We start from the raw sequence: 18,584 nt of genomic DNA on the forward strand, positions 1-18,584 counted from the left end.
ATGTTAGCACATTTTAGTTATTTACTAGAAATAATTTTAGCACGTTAGCACATTTTACCTGATAACTAATTATTTTAACATGTTAGCACATTTTATCTGATCACTAAAATACATTTTAACATAGCACATTTTAACTGATCAATAAAAACAATTTTAGGCTGTTAAAACATTTTAGCAAATCACAAAAAAAAATATATATATATATTTAGCACGTTAGCACTTTTTAGTTAATCACTAAAAATAATTTTAGCATGTTAGCACATTTTAGCCGATTACTAATTATTTTACCATGTTAGCACATTTTAGCTGATCACTAAAAATATTTAGCAAGTTAGCACATTTTAGCTGATCACTAAAGATTTTTAGCATGTTAGCATGTTTTATAATCAGCTGTGCCACATTTTATATCCATTGAGTGTTCCTACTGCTAATATGTTTTAGCATGTTTTTTTGCAAGTGGATGTTGTTAATTTCTGATTATGAACAGACACATCTCATCTACATTTAAAAATGAACTGCTTGGGCCTTGATGTTGATATTTCATTATTCATGTACTAACTGTGCACCAGTGTCTGTTTAAAGATGTAGGAGGATGTTTGTAATTAACTTGTTGTTGCTAAATAGATTATTACCTTGTGGGTATGGTTTCTATGGCAATAAACCTGATAAAATAAACATTTTCCCATATTTTTCTTTCACAATATGTGAGCAAATAAAAGCAGAATTATATTCAAACAAGCATATTTGTTCAGCTGTTGCTTATGCTAATTTCACTGCCATGTTTACTCTTTTCAAATTGGAGAAAGAGACTGAAAAAAGGAAACATGTTACAGATTTGATGATCTGCATGCTTATTTTGACCTAAGAAGTTTCATGTTGTTTGATTTGCTCTGCTGAAAGGAGATAGCATAAATGTCAGCTTTTGCTGGTCAGGTTTCTGCTGCAAACATTTAATACAGCACAAAGCAAATCTCAAAATCTATCAGATTGTCTGAAAAATAAATACCACAGCATGTTAATGGATGCTGGCAGTTTGAGAAAAAAAAAATGGCCTCAGAAAAAATAAATCTGACAGAATCTGCTGGCCAAACATCTGATAGACCTCAGACGGATGATGTAATGCTCACACATTATCTCATAGTGAGACTCAGAGCATCTGTCTGCATGAAACAGGGAAAAAGACAAAGACAGGCACTAGTATCACTCACATCTAAAACAAAATAAATATACAGCTCTGGAAGAAAAACACAACTTTAAAGTTATTATCGTTTCTCTGCATTTGCCATTTACATGTTTTGAAACTACTGATAGCATGCTTGCACCTTAAAATGAATAAAATAATAAATGAATAAAGTCAGCTGAAAGGTCCGTTGGAGTCAAAATGACATCTATCGAGGAACTGTATCAACAACTTTGTCTCGGGCAAATAGCATTTTAAGGGATCCAACCCATCCTGGCGGAAGTCTGCTCATGCTTATGCCATTAGACAGGCATTACAGAAGCCTGAGGAGAAAATCTGTGCAATTTCATGATAGGTTTTATCCTGTCATTATAAGACATTTGAATAATACCTTATCTTAAATACTATTGATAGCTAGTATGTAGTAATAAATCAAAAAATAGTTAAACTAGCACAAATTGCTAATATTATGACTGACAAACTGGACAATAGTTATTTATGTTTTAATTAATTCCCTTCTGTGATTTTTTTTAAATTGGGTTTTATTTTTTTATAAGTTAATTAAATACCTCATTACTTTAACTTAAATGTAGCAAGTTCACAGTCCTCATATAGATTAGTTTTTTAACTCAAATGGTTTGTACAGTAGCAATCGGTTTCCTCAAACAATTTGAGTTGCCTTAACTTATTGGGTTTTACAGTACTCGGTTGGTTTGAGTTCTCTTCATTTACTGGGTTTTACTGTGCTCAGATTGCTTCGTTTACTCAAATGGTTTAAGTTCACAGTACTCATTAGGTTTAGTTTTTGAAATTAAATGGTTTGTTGCAAACAGTTTGAGTTACCTTAACCTTTTGGATTTTACATTGTAGATACATGCATACAAAATAATTCCATTGAGTCATATTTTCTTCTCTATGTTTAATAAAACTATTTTTATAGTGACATTTTGTTATTCTCTCCAAACAAAAGCTCTAAAAGTAAAAATTCATAATTTTATTTATATACCAAAAGTGAACAGTTTAATCAAAACACATATATGTTCAAATAACCAAAATTTACTTTTAAGTGATCTGTTAATTCTTTCACAGCTTTATTTTTTATCTCAGCATTCATTCAATCATTTTCTTTTCGGCTTAGTCCCTTTATTAATCTGGGGTTGTCACAGTGAAATGAACCGCCAACTTATCCAGCATATGTTTTACGCAGCGGATGCCCTTACAGGTGCAAACCATCACTAGGAAACACCCATATACTTTAATTCACACTTAAACAGTACGGACAATTTAGCTTACCCAAATCACCTGTACCGCATGTCTTTGGGCTGTGGGGGAAACAAGATCACCCGGAGGAAACCCACATGATCACTGGAAGAACCTGCAAACTCCACACAGAAATGCCAACAGATCCAGCCGAGGCTCGAACCAATGACCTTCTTGCTGTGAGAGCACTACCCACTGCACAACCATGCTGCCCATGTCTCAATATTACTGATAAAAAAATGCAGCCCTGGTAAGCATAAGAGTCTTACTAAATCTACACGTAACTGTCTTAAAAAAAGCATCAAAATACTTCTCCATGGCGCTAAACGAAGAAGAAACATTTTCATTCTCTTAAGGCAGTAAAGAAAAAACCTCAGGTAAAAGGGGTCTGACTTGGGGTCAGTGTTTTACTACAGTCTTTTCTGGTGAGTCAGAGCTGTAATCAGGTCATCTTCAGATCAGTCACATAAATCACAGGAGACGGTGAGTTTACAGCCTGTCATGGCCCACTGTCTCCGCATGCCTGGGCTAGACACTCTGCTAAAAGGCTATGAAGGCTACAAGCACCCATGGGAGAAAACACATTACAGTCAACAGAACAAATAATTCAGAGGAGAGGGAAAAGATGGCACCAAACACAAGGGGTTGAGCACGGGACAAAACTGCTATTAATTATGTAAATTATGTATGTGAATAATAGTTGTTTTATCATAAGGAACATACCGTGGCTTACAGTGTATTCTAAAGGGAGTTTGCAGTTAACAAGTTTGGCAAGTAAAACATTTGGAAAAGATGTGCAAATTTGGATTTGTAAATGTAAAAAACATTAATCATATTTCGGTCGGTGCAGTGGGTAGCGCTGTCATCTCACAACAAGAAGGTCGCTGATTTGAGCCTTGGCTGGGTCAGGACTGTGAGGAGTTTGCATGTTCTACCTGTGTTCGCCTAGGTTTCCTCCGGGTGCTCTGGTTTCCCCCTCAAGTGCAAAGACATGTGGTACAGGTGAATTGGGTAACCTAAAATTGTCCAGTGTATGTGTGTGAAAAAGTGTGTATGAATGTTTCCCATTGATGGGTTGCAGCTGGAAGGGCATTTGCTGTGTAAAACATATGCTGAATAAGTTGGCGGTTCATTCCGCTGTGGTGACCCCTGATTATTAAAGGACTAAGACAAAAAGAAATTGAATGATAGTCATATTTCATATTTCTTACAGTATAGTAAGGCTCTCTTTAATATTATAGCGCATTGTTAGCATGTTACATAACATACATAATACATACTTGCCATGTTTTAGCATTTTGCTGGCATGTTTTAGCAATTTTTAAAGATATCCCACATAAAAAAAAAAAAAACTATAGTAATTTATAGTAAATAAATGCTAGTGTTTTGGAACCATGCTATAGTAAAGTACTTAACTTAATCTGTTGTGGTAATTTTATAGTTGCTATGGTAACACAACAGTTACAGTACTATTAACAAATGACCCAGTACTGCAGTTGTTTTTATAAGTATAGGGTATTTTATATAAAACACCATAGTTTACTATAGTAAAAACTAAAATATACTTGAGTATTTACTACTGTTTAGTTATGTTGCAGCTCTCATTTATTTTTTTTAAATACTATAATAAATACAGTATAATACACTTTATGAAAACACTATAGTATTTACTAAAAATTACTATAGTATTTTTTTCAAGTGGGATGCTAATATGCTGTTACATTTTCAGTGCATTTATCAAATCCAGCAAAGGAAACATTCACTAAGCATTCACACTTTGGATTCACGTAAATTGAGAGATTTCCTGTTTCCCATGTTTTAGCACATTCTAATTTCATTGCTAACACATAAAAAAAATAACGAAAGCAAAACATGTCGCTATTTGTACAATTCATTTTACAGACATAAGTAGTTTCATTTCAACTACATTTGGTCTCAGCTTCATATTTATAATGAATGCTAATACAGTTTCAATTTGTTTTATACTTTCGTTTTTCATTCCTTTTTCTGTTCGGATAACTAATAAATTGAAACGCTTTGTCATGCAGTACATGATAAATAATGTTTTCAATATTTAGTTTTTTTTAAGGCTATGAATTTTGTTGAAAAAAGGTAATGATAAATCGGAAGTAAAAAACTGAAAAAACTGAAAGCTTAACAGCTTGCAGCGTATTTTGTTAGCTTGATGCTAATTACAATGTACATATCACAGTATGTTTAACTTTTTTTTATAAAGAAACTTATATTCCAGAAAAAAAAAGTTAAATAAATATATATTTTCTTTAGTGACTTATTAGTTCTTTGGTGACTTCTTCAGTTCGACCTGGGTTCGAACTTAAATAGGGAAGAGAGCCAGTAGTTGTGCCGCCCCCTCATCCTGGAATACTCTTCAGTCTGAACTAAAAATGTCTGAGCTCATCCCAATTAAATCATTTAGCTCTATCCTTAATAACAAACAACAACAGTCAATTTCTCAATGTGTGTTTTTAACAAATTGTAATGTGGTAGCTGAAAAACCAAATTGTATTTTTATTTTATCGTTACTTTTTATTTATTTATTTATTATTATTATTATTATATTATTTATAAGTCATGTGCTGCGAACCTTTTTTATCTGGTTAAATAAAAATTATATATATATATATATATATATATATATATATATATGTATGAGCAATATCACATACGATACGATGTGGCTGTATATTGGTAAGTGAGGTCGAGTGTGAGTGTTATGAGTGACGTGAAGTGTAACGAGTGTGATATCTGGTTTATACAACAGTTTAAAGGCATAATCGTGTATATAAAAAAGATTAAAAAGTCACAAAACTCTTTTGTAATAGGAACTACTTTCTTCCGTCATTCATTCACATCTGCAGCTGACGTCAGAACAGCAGAAGCTGCTACTAATTCACCAACGTCATTTTATAGCTAGTGTTTGAATGATTCTCTACCGTAATGTCTAAAGTGATTACAAAACAGGTGATACTGCTGACATTTTAAGATTATAAGGCTGAACTACATAAAATGCCATCAGTCTACAGAGATTCCTCCCAGTATTTCTCTGTTGCAATCTGGAGTTCACAATATTACCATGGTATAAATACAGCACTACAACCAGAGCTCAACCCTCTTCACTGTCGTCAGTGTTGACTGAATTTTTTATTTATTTTTACATATTGAAAAGTGTTTAACACATAATGGTGCAACTATGTTTAGTTTGTTTTTTTGCTTGCAGGTTTGTTTGTTTTGTTTTCTTATTTTTTCAATCTGCCTACAAACCCAAGACAGAAACGCACACTGTATGGTAAATCCTTCATCAATTAAAATCACATTTTATCACATATTCTATCAAATAGAGGCCAGCCTCTGTGGTCTAGCCCTTCTGCATAACCTCTAAAGGCCTGTGCTCTATTACCAGACAAGGTGGATTCAACTGTGGAGCTGACAGTCAGCCTGATAGCTGGCACTCCATTGAAATATACAGGCCCTTTTCGGATTTTGAGAGACTCCATTCACAGGTTCATCTGGGGTGGGTAATTGCTTTCTCCCAGAAGCAGACTGCTCATTATTTCTGCCAACCTGCCTGTCATGCTGACGTGAGGGCCAGCAGGAATCAGAGGTCTAGAAGCGCAATTAATAAGGGAAATGACCAGCCCACAGTGATTAGAGAAAATCCAGTGTAAATGTCTACCGGATAGCTTGAAAACACACAGGGTGAAAACAAACAAGGCATTCTGGGGACTGTTTTTGCACTTCGAATTACATAGTAAATATATAAAGATTGTTGACATGATGTTGCATTTACAACATCCCACGTGACAAAAATCTATATAATTTGTATTGTCATCATTTAAAATACGGTTGCATTTTTCTTCGTCCTCCATAGACCTCTTGTTATTAAAAAAAAACTGCTGTGTTATTACATTTGTAAAATTTTTGAGCCAAATCTCAAAACTGTGCCATGGTGTGACTGTCTCAAGCATAGTTCAATAAATTTAAGCTGTTTAATAGATAATGGTCAAATCATATATACTGTAAATACCTCAGGTCTAATTTTACTAGTGGCAATTCTTGAAAATGAGGAATATATATGTTCAAGTATTGAACACGTCATGCTTTTACAGGAAATAATATTTCTAAAGGAGCTGCTGACATGGAATTGAACCAGAACAATACAAACATAAGAATAAAACAAAACAAAAACTACTAAAATGTATTTAATACTTAAAGACGCCTCTCATAAAGACAATGAAGTCACATGAGTTGCTCACAGACTTCACTCTTCAACAGAGTGTAAAAATCTTGATGGTTCTATGGGTTTTGTCTATCAAATCTGATATATAATTTGTATTTTATATTGGATTCAAGTCAGGTGATTGGCTGGGCCATTCTACAGCTTAATTTTCTTTCTCTGTAACCATTTGAGTGTTTGCTTGGCCGTTTTTTTGGATCATTGTCTTGCTGAAATGTCCAGCCTGGTTTCATCTTCACCATCCTGCTAATGTCAACCCAGGCTCATTCTGAAAACGTAGTCTAGCGGACGTTTCTGGAGACCGCGAAATACGTCCCGGGAGGTACGTATTTTTGCAGTTTTTGTTTTCGCGAATCCGCGAGAGGCCACTGTGTGCGCTTTTTCATATCTCGAACGTCTCTTTCAAGTGCCGATCGCGCCATACATACTTCCCGGGACGTATTTCGAGGTCTCCAGAAACGTCCGCTAGACTACGTTTTCAGAATGAGCCTGGGTTGGCTAATGTAGATGTTTGACTGAAGCAGCTAATATTCATTTACAATGACAAAGGGCAGAGGGTTGCTGAAGAACTACTAAGAGATTTCAGCTGCTGTCTGGGCTTTTACTGTCTTTCTTCACCTCCTTTTCTTTATGTGTTCGATATTTTTCCTTGTGTCATTTCATTTTAGTATGCATAACTTAATTTTGTAGACTAATTAGATTTGTTTTTTATTTGCATATATGGATTTCTTTTGTTTGCAACCAACATCCAGGAAAAATTTCAAGTCAACAGCACCAACAGAAAAAATGTGACGTGTTGCTTATTTTCCCAAAAACATAGAAACTTGATACATTTTTTCACTGAATACCATATACCATTATTTATAGTAGCAATATACAGTATACAGTACAATGATTTTACTAAAGAGTGTACATTTCCCATTGCTAAACATGTCTATTTTACAAACTATAAGTAACAGAACACAACCCCCCCCCCCCCACCCAAGTTTCATAAAATAAAATATATGAAAATAAATGTAACAATAAAATGGTAACATAATATTAATAACTAAATATATATATATAGGTCAGAGAGGCTTGAATCTTTATCTATTCGCTCAACTTTAGTTTGGTTATTATCAGCTGTAAATTTCTAATCTAAACAGAGGATTAAGAGGGGGAGTGCAATGGGTTGTAAATCAGAAATGTTTGTTTTGTGGATGGGAATTAGATAGCAATATGTTTTATATATAAGATTGGATGGAGCAATCTAATGTATTCAGCCAACTTGGACCAGATATTTCTAAATACATTAATTTGGAGTCAATGTAATTTTTTCCATCACATAAATATCACATACGATTTGGATTGTTGGAGATTCAGGAAGAAACCATTCATTCATTCATTTTCTTTTCTGCGTAGTCCCTTTATTAATCTGGGGTTGCCACAGCAGAATAAACTGCCAACTTATCCAGCATATGTTTTACGCAGTTGATGCCCTTCCAGCTGCAACCAAGGAATTAACCAGTGTCTTGTAATTGCTTTTTGGCTGGGATTTTTAAAATATCAATTAATTATTTTTCAGGTTTACTTATTTGGATATAAGAGCTTCAAAAATAAATAACCATGAATTGAAAGGGTAGTGTAATATTAAGTATATTTTGTATTACTCCATATTCTCCTTCCAAAATTGTTTTATTATTGGACATTTCCAAATGATGTGCCAGTGATTAGGTTCCTGAGACCCACATTGTCTCCAGTATATACTCATTTCTAATTTAAATATGTAAATGCCACTGAAAACTTTAATTAATCAAGATCATGTGACTGAAGCCCCTGTGAAGGAAGTTTTTTTTTTTCTCAGAGTTGTTTACAAATTTTACTTTTTTGGATCCACTATAAAATTGTTAAGTTACCCTTTGAAGCAACCCCCATTTATTGAAAAAGCATGATAAGTAAAAATATATTATTCATAATTTATTTAAATTTAACACCACTATATGAAGATAAGTGTCCACGAATATAAATCACTCTCATGCTTTTTGTATATTTTTTGAGTTTTTATTTTTTTTTATCTTTGTTATGTAATACCATAGGATGTTTTTAGGTACAATTCAGTAAAAATGTAAAAAATAAAAATAAAAAAAAGAATAAAGCGAAAGAATAAAAAGTCAGAATAAAAAAAGCGAAAGAATAAAAAGTCAGAAAATTGTCAAAAACTAAACATAGTTACTGCCTATTTGTCAACTATCCATATAATATAATGATCAGAGAACTTAAATACATGGAGGTAAAATAAAAAAAAAAGAATTCCTGAAGACATTTTTTAGCAGTTATTACTTCATCCTTGTAGGTTACACAGCCCGTAACTAAACCCCCGCTGCAAAGCAGCAAAGACGATCCAAATTAATTTAGAAAAGGCTCATCATTCATAAACAATGACTTCAAACAATTGTCGTGTAATTTTTGGGATACATATGCTATCCGTTCCATGCATGTGGTTTATTGTTTCAGATAATGAGTTGCTAATCAAAGCCTGGTGCTTGAGAGAAAATTAGTCTTTGCACAATGAGAATGAAAAACTGCTGCGAGTCCCAATTACTAATATGACAGAGGTTCATATTTAATAAGGATGCAGCCTTGAATAGAAAAAAAAAGTCACAGTAACCTGCTCTGTTTACCCCGTGGACGCAATTAAATGCTAAATCGCTTCAAAAGCACCTTGAGAATTAGCGACAAAAGGTCAGAAACATGAAAGGAAAAGAACAACTATAAACTATCCGGAGGCAGACTTCATCAACCGAGGACTTCATTAAGAAGCATAACTGAGAAACTTTGCTGGCGTCAGTTTAAAAGCAATAATGCATGACAACAAAAAGACTAAGGTTCATCAAACAGTCGTTTGGTAATGAGTATATATGTAGATATACCATTTCTAATTTAATTTCCCCTGCTGACAAATACTGTTTAGGGTGATTTATAACATCACATTTGGACAATATTCTGGGCTGAGTTTTAAAGGGAACCTATAAAGCCCTTTTATAAAAGATGTAAAATAAGTCTCTGATGTCCATGTAGCTTTTAGCGCAAGTTCTACTAGGAAGACCTAATGTCACATCACTCATCACAATCAGTAAATAAGCTGTCCATTCATTTCATTTATTTGGTTGCAGATACTGACGCAGATGTCCACCCACCATCCTCCCCACCACCACCACCAGGTTGGACCTGTCTAGGGGGGTAAGCTCTGACCCTGCCTTCATCCTTGGCAGTCATAGCTGGATCTACAAACTTCTGATTCAAGCACGGACAGGGTCTCCGCCAAATAAACCTTATGTTTTGTTAAATCAGACTTATCAATATCATATTTACCTCAAGTTCAAGTTGGCTTTTTATTGTCATTTTTAACAATATACAGTGCAATATACAGTAAAACAAAACAATGTTCTTTCAGGACCAAGGTGCTACATCAAACAACATAAACTGACAACATAACACAGGACTGTACACTACTATTAAAAAAATTGGAGAATGAAATAAAATAAGATAAGATAAAATAAAAAAGGAATTAAATAAAACTATCTATTTTTATCTCTCTGGTCTTTATGGTAGAACTAGAGTGTGTAGAGTGTAAAATTTCAGCTCAAAATACCACACAAAAAATGTTAATTATAATTCTTTGAAATGCCCCCCTTTAGGCTTTTATCCTAATTGGGTCACACTTTACAATAAGGTTTATTAGTTAATGTTTATTAATGTATTTACTAACATGAACAAACAATGAACAAAACATTTAGTACTGTATTTGTTCACGTTAGTTAATGTAAATACAGTAGTTCATTGTTAGTCCATGTTAACTCATGGTGCATTAACTAATGTTAACAAGCATGGTCTTGGATGTTAATAATGCATTAGTAAATGTTCAATTATGATTAATAAAAGCTGTACATGTGTTGTTCATGATTAGTTCATGTTATTAAATGCATTAACTAATGGACCTTATTGTAAAGTGTTACCTCTAATTGTGCCGTTTTGGTGACTGTCTTATTAAACTCAAATGAGATTGTGCTCCAAGCCCTCTTTTTAAAAGAGGGTGGAGCTATAAATGCCTATGTGTCATTTATAGTGGCATATTCAAAACTATAATGGCAGATGGCTGCTTCTCACTCAGGGCTCTTTATGCTATAATAAGGGAAAGATTGTCACTAATGGGCAGAGCTTTCCCCCTTTGATGACATGTACAAAGGGAGAATGCCAATCAAAGTGTTTCTACAGTTTTTATCAGCCATGTGATCAACAGAGGATAAAAAAGAAGGAAGATAAGACCCTGCCCCTCTTCAAAAAAAAAAAAAAAAAAAAAAAGATAGATTTATATAAATATTTGTTATTGGCCACACAATTTAAGTTTCTTTTTTTTTGTTTTATCAATTTAAATGTTTAGCAGTTTAATAGTGACTCTTTATAGTGACTTTATATTACTTATATATAAGTAATATTTAATAGGTTGATACATTGTACCTCAATGTCGGGACAGATCCACACACCACCACTAGATGGCGCCACTAACTCGGTTCATTTTCTTGTGTCCACAGAATATAATTTTACCTGTACTTTAGTAGACTCTTATTCTATTATTCTAGATAAACTAAGAGTCAGTCAACAATTCAAACTGTAAAATGTTAGGTCTAATTGAATTGATTGTAAAAACTATACAACATAATAATAACAATAATTTTTTACTCTTAGAAGCTGGCTATATTCACACGCAGTTACCACACAACTACGTTAAAACCAGTTCTTAATTTGAGTAGGTCCTGAAAGACATCGGGATAACTGATCCAACATGTTACTCGAGGATGGAAAGGTGTCGCACAAAAAAAGAGTAGAGCCGGGAGGGGGGTGTTGGAGGTCTATGCAGAGGGGTGTCGCGGACAAAAGTGAAGAGGGGTGAGGAGTCACGGAAGAAAGTGAAAGTGAACAGCGAACGGGGCAGTTGATGAGGGGGATCGGTAAAATGAGGTGCCCGATCAGATTTGAAAGGTGCCCGATTTGATTGCTGCGTGTTCCAGCACAAATTAAGCCCAGGTTAAAACACATTATAAAAGTCACTTTTGCAAAATAGGTCAGCTTTAAATCTCAGAAATGTTGTCTTGTTAGAAATGTGAGGTTATTTCCTCAGGTTAGTGGAATCATGTTTAAATGTGGATTAATAACCAATATATCACTCATCAAATAACCAGATATTACAAATAGATGACTAACTTCTTTTTGACATAAATTATTGTATAATATAAAGCAGTTTTTATTAGTAATTAAATAATAATTAATTATGGAATAATTAAACAGTTCAAATAAAGCTCAAATAAAAACAGACACAATTAAACTATTGAAATGACATTCAGCATATTTGCCATTGTGGGTTTTGTATTTCTACAATTACAAAAATGTTTGAGGGAAATTATTTTGTTAAAACTAAATAATATGTTATGTATGTATATGTATAATAATATGCTATAAACATGGATTGCATGCCACCCCACATGTTTTTTTTTCTTCTAAAAATAACATGGAAAACTTGAGAATGTGGATAAATATATATATTTTAATATATTGAAACGCATATTAATTATTTGTGCTTGCATGTGTAGGCTGAAATGCATGCATGTCTGAAAACATGTCTACACAAAAAAAGATAAATATATAATGCAATATATCATTTGTTCATTCATTAATGTGTTCATTCATTCATTCATTCATTCATCCATTAATGTTGGAATGGATAAAATGTTGGAATGTACATTATTTAATAACCAAATGTCACTGACCGATGAATAACATTTCTCTGAGATCAGTGATGGCTGTGAAGCACTGGTGTGTAGCACACTTTGGCGAATCTGATACATACCTTGTATCCTGGGCCCAGTTGATGGATGGCAAATATCTGAGCTGGGTTTAGAGCTTCACTGAACACATAGATGGCTCCGAGCTGTCCACAAAACACCCGGTTGGCATCTGCCGTCTCAGATGAGCCAAGGAAACATTTGTCATAACTCTGTGATAAGCACATGAAGAAAAAAGCTTAGAGTTCTTTAAAACCATCTCTAAAAAAAGTAGCTTTGAAGCTTAAGCTCAAAAATCTCCATAGATCATTTATTACAGCTTGTCAAATGTGCTCTTGTTTGGGTGTGGGCAAAAATACATTTGTTGTGCATGTCCCTTTAAATGCAAATGAGTTTGCAGAATAAGGCGGAGCTTTTACATGCTATTCTCACACTCCAGAAACACCAAAACAAGTGAATCTCACAGAGCCAAACTATCAGAAATGACCAGTAGCGGAATATAAGCTTTGCTGTACATGTTTGTCAAAGTCAGCCAATGACGGAGAGGAAGACTTTAAAACTTCTAAATTAAACCAGGACAATTCTGAGCGGTTAGTTGTGGAGTAGGTTGGTTAAATTCATCAAATAGCTAGTCACTTGATTATACAGTGTTTAGACAAAGGGTGTCCAAACTCGTTCTGGAGGGCCGGTGTCCGAGAGTTTAGCTCCAACCCTAATCAAACACACTTGAACCATCAAGCTCTTACTACATATACTAGAAACATCCTGACAGGTGTGTTGAAGTTGAAGCAAAACTCTGCAGGACACTGTCCCTCCAGGACCAAGTTTGGACACCCAAGTTTAGCCTAATAAATGTGCGTTTATGAATCACGCTGAGGTGAAAAACTTTAAGTTAATCTAACAACAGAGCACTGGTTTCTGACAATACAGTCAGAGTTAGCTTTAGCCACATTAGCTGTACAGCATGTTAGCAAGCACATTTATATGACTTTTCGAATATGACTTGTTCTGGGTGTCAGGGTTCCATCTCTAAGCCACATATCAGATTTCCTAACCTTTTCTTAATTTTCCTTCACTAAAAAGCTGCATTTTCATGAGCAGTAATGAATGGAAAAACACTCTGCTGTTGTGCATAATATTAAAATGGTTTTAGCTTGAATATCATTTTGTAGGACTTTAAGAGGCACTATGAGAACAACAACGGATAATTTACCTCAGATTCGTATAAAAATCTGAAGTATGTGCTGATTGTATGGTTGCAAAGTGCTTCCTCTCCCATATTTGACAGCTTGATAGAAGTTTCACACACTTTAAATTTAGATTTTCTGTTGTCTACTTTTAGCACCCAGGTTTAAAATTGAGCATTTTGAAGCCAAATCTCCTGACATATCAATAGGTACATAATTAATAACGATATGATTAGGTTTTAATTATTAGGTACAGTCTAGTGAATGCACAAGACTTAAAGGATTAACTTCAAAATAAAAGTCACGCAACAACATTATACAGAATGGAAGAGCTAGGATAAAATGTAGAACTACTCAGACTGCGTTCATCTGACAAAAAAAAGTCTTATACACCGAAAATGGCTTGAGAGTAAATTATGAATCATTTTCTTTTTTGGGGTGAACTATGCTGTTAAGAGATTGCAAGCTGATGAGCAAGAAAGGAATGAAATGGAGCTGAAAAATAGCCTAACTATAACAAGAAATATGATATGGAAAAATACATTTTGAGGAAAGTTAACTAAAATAGAGGGACAAAAACACTCAGATATTACATGAACAAAAAAGACTCCATGACTTTCAATGTGAGGAATAGACCTTTTAAAATTCCATGATATTCCAGAAATCCCATAACCTGTGGAGACCAATGAAGTTATAGAACAAAATGTTATTGATCAATCCTTAAGAAACAGCACTGAACTGACCCTTATGCATGAAGCAGTGATGAAAACATGCAGATTAAAGGGCAGTAATATACAGTTGAAGTCAGAATTATTAGAACCCCTGAATTATTAGCCCCCTCAGTTTATTTTTTCCACAATTTCTGTTTAATGAAGAACAGATTTTTTCAACAAATTTCTGAACATAACAGTTTTAATAACTAATTTCTAATAGCTGATTTATTTTATCTGTGCCATGTTGACAGCGATTGTTAGTCACTGTATAATGATGGTTTGTTCTGTAGACTATCGAAAAAAATATAGCTTAAAGGGGCTAATAATACTGACCATAAAATAGTGTTTAAAAAAATAAAAACTGCTTTTATTCTAGCCGAAGTAAAGACTTTCTCCAGAAAAAAAATTATTATCAGACATACTGTGAAAATTTTCTTGCTCTATTAAACATCATTTGTGAAATATTTAAAAAAGAAAAAATGTAAAATAATTCTGACTTAAACTGTATAATACAAAATTGTACATTACAAGGGCCCTGAAATTAAAGTGACAAATTTGTCCACATGATTTTTTTATCAGTTTTCCTGGGATGTTAGTTGCACCAGGGACGCGATTACAGCACTTAAACACGTACAAAGTCAGGTATTCATGATTTGTCACCTTTAAAAGCACATATCAGAGCAAAAAAAAGAGTGCTGGCTTGGAAACAGAGTGGATGTCAGTATGCAAACTTCATAGTAGGCGAGTAATGATTTGCGGTGTAATTGAGATGTAGAATTAAAGAGATGTTATTCTGTGCTGAAACCTGCCTATTAGTTTAATCAAAATCAGCACCCAGGAGATGTGAGGTTAAGCACTGCTGGTCCAACCTTTTAATTATCTTACACTGCTTTCTGTGAGGTGCAGCAAAAACACAGGCAAAGGTCTGTGAATTTTAATCTAATCACCGAATTCACAAGACAATGGCTGATTTATACAGTAGCTTGAGCTGGCAAAAAAAAAAAAGATATAGAAGAGTTGAAGTCAAAATTATCAGCCCTCCTGTGAATTTTCTTTTTCAAATATTTCCCAAATGATGAAATGATGGTCTGAGTATTTCAGAAACTGCTGATCTACTGGGATTTTCATGCACAACCATCTCTGGGGTTTACAGAGAATGGTCCGAAAAACAGAAAATATCCAGTGAGCGGCACTTCTGTGGGTGCAAATGCCTTGTTGATGCCAGAGGTCAGTAACTCAAATAAGCACCCGTTACCACCGATGTATGAAGAAGAGCATCTCTGAACACACAACATGTCCAACCTTGAGGCAGATGGGCAATAGCAGCAGAAGACCACACCGAGTGCCACTCCTGTCAACTAAGAACATGAAACTGAGGCTACAATTTGCAATTTTGGTGAGTTAATAGAGCCAATAGAAGATTGGAAAAATGTTGCCTGGTCTGATAAGACTTGATTTCTGCTGCGATATTCAGATAGTAGAGTCAGAATTTGGTGTGAACAACATGAAAGCATGGATTCATCCTGCCTTTTATCAAAGGTTCAGGCCACTGGTGGTGGTGTAATAGTGTTGGGGATATTTTCTTGGAGCACTTTGGGAACATAAGTACCAATTGAGCTTCGTGTCAACGACACAGCCTATCCGAGTATTGTTGTTGACCATGTCCATCCCTTTATGACCACAGTGTACCCATCTTCTGATGGCTACTTCCAGCAGGATAATGCGTCATGTCGTAAAGCATGAATCATCTCAGACTGGTTTCTTGAACATGACAATGAGCTCACTGTACTCAAATGACCTCCACAGTCACCAGAACTCAATCCAATAGAGCACCTTTGGGATGTGGTGAAATGGGAGATTCACATCGTGGATGTGCAGCTGACAAATCTGCAGCAACAGTGGGATGCTATCATGTCAATATGGACCGAAATCTCTGAGGAATATTTCCAGTACCTTGTTGAATCTATGCCACTAAGGATTAAGGCAGATTAAGGCAAAAAAGTACTAGTAAGGTGTACCTAATAAAGTGGCCGGTGAGTGTATATGCTATATAATAAATCATAATGTTATACATATTATTAGATATACTTTGCTATTATTCTAAAGCATAACAAGAGAAACACATAAACATTAGAACAACAATCATGGAAGATGCTGATTAAAACATTGATTTCTGCATCACACATAATGCTCTTAACATGACAGACCCGACATGCTGGCAGAAATAAATGTCATTTATGTATTCGGAAAAATTTCTGGTAAATCAATGCATCTTTCATAGTTACCCCACTGTGCGCATGATATTACTCTGAGATATATCCGGCAGCTACAGACAGACATGGAGTGATGGAAAAAAAAAATACTGTATCTTACGTCATTAGTGTTGACGTGCCAAGCCATGTCCCCATACGAGACGAGCTGCCCATTGACATAACAGCGGATCTCACTGTTCCTCCAGCGGTTGTAGATGTGGACAATGCTGACCATGTACCACTAGACAAGAAGAAGAAAAATAAAACATAAGAACACAGCAGAACAGGAGAAACATATGGTCTGTGGGCACACTTTAGGTAAATAAACTTACACAATTGATAGATTTGCAAGTTTTTAGCAACGTTATGTTTAAAAATGTAAATGAGGCTTTTTAAAATTAAATATACACTTATTTGAATAAGGAAATTGAGGAAATTCTTACACTGTATTTTTGTATTAGAGTCAAATGTCTTTACAGAGGGGGTTTGGGGGAGCTTTTATTTTTTCCATTCCATAATTCAGAAATACTGCCAGGAGTCAGAAATCCATGTTTAACAACCATCACAATACACACACACATATATATATATATATATATATATATATATATATATATATATATATATATATATATATATATATATATATATATATATATATATATCAATAAAAAACATAAAATTTGGTGTATGTACAGTACAATAAGTAATTTTTGTCAGTGCATCAGTAAATTAAGCCTATTTTGAGAAAACTGGCTATGTATTGTGTATTGTAGTTGAAATCTACAGACACAAATTGAAAAATAAAAATAAAAGTAACACTTAGGAGTGTATTGTGGATGCTTTCTTTCCATTAAAGGCATGAAAAAAAGTGTGATTTTGTGAAAATGGTTACTTCATGCTCACGTACAATGTATGTGTTGAGTCTGTGGACATACAGTGCTTCTATACAAACCGAAAATGCAAACTAATGGCCTAGCATGCTTAATGTGACATTGTTATTCTTTTTTTAAATTACAGAATCTTGTTTGTTAATCATTTTAATATAATTGTTGTTTAAACACAAAACATTTTCAAGAAATCTTTTTCATTTTTCAAATAATCAAGTCATTTATTATTATTTTTTTAAATAATTATTTTAGGGGTTTTTCACTTTAAATTGAGATAGGACAGTTGAGGCTACAGACAGGTAAGCATTGGGAGCAGAGAGAGGGGTAGGGTCGGAAAAAGACTTTGAGCCTGGAATCGAACTCAGGTCACCATGAGCACCATGGTGCTATATGTCATGGGGATTGTTGTTGTTTTTTAACCCAGACATTTAAAAAAAAAACATATTTTGTAGCAGTAATTACAATACCGTGATGCTGTAATATTTTTATCCAAGGTTATCATACGTTCGTTCATTCGTTCGTTCGTTCGTTCATCCATTCATTCAACTTTCATGTAATATACTGATGGATTTAAATTGAACAAAAATAGTTTGATAAATATCTGTGGCCTAAACATGCATAGTATGTACATTCATTTTCTTTTCAGCTTAGTCTCTTTATTAATCTGGGATTGCCACAGCAGAATGAACCGCCAACTTATCCAGCATATGTTTTACGCAACGGATGCCCTTACAACCCATCTCTGGGAAACATCCATACACACTCATTCACACTCATACACTACGGACAATTTAGCCTACCCAATTTGAACCAGCGACTTCTTGCTGTGAGGCGATAGCACTACCTACTGCGCCACCGCGTTGCCCGCATGTATACTATATATTTTGAAAATGTGTCAGTAATTTAATTACATACAGAAAAGTTAATAATATTTATCAATAAAAAACTAATTTAACAATCTTAAAAAAATAAATGATATTATTTGCATGATAATAATAAAACAAAACTGTCTAAAACCACTCACTCTT

The 18,584-nt window shown here is 34.2% G+C and overlaps 1 protein-coding gene across 8 annotated transcripts in view; it reads right to left on the reverse strand.

Moving 5' to 3' along the window:
• The window catches only part of nbeab (neurobeachin b), a 569,044-nt gene that overhangs the window by 397,509 nt on the left and 152,951 nt on the right, over positions 1 to 18,584 (reverse strand). For all 8 annotated transcript variants that reach the window (XM_087284306.1, XM_087284305.1, XM_087284304.1 and 5 more), the window contains exons 7-8: positions 16,788 to 16,907; positions 12,580 to 12,726 (exon numbers count right to left, since the gene is read on the reverse strand). In XM_087284306.1, the coding sequence (XP_087140432.1) occupies positions 12,580 to 12,726; positions 16,788 to 16,907 (267 nt within the window). The remainder of the gene's footprint in view (positions 1 to 12,579; positions 12,727 to 16,787; positions 16,908 to 18,584) is intronic.

This window comes from Danio rerio, chromosome 15 (genome assembly GCF_052040795.2).
Source record: "Danio rerio strain M-AB ecotype USA chromosome 15, GRCz13ab, whole genome shotgun sequence".
Classification (NCBI taxonomy): Eukaryota; Metazoa; Chordata; class Actinopteri; order Cypriniformes; family Danionidae; genus Danio; species Danio rerio.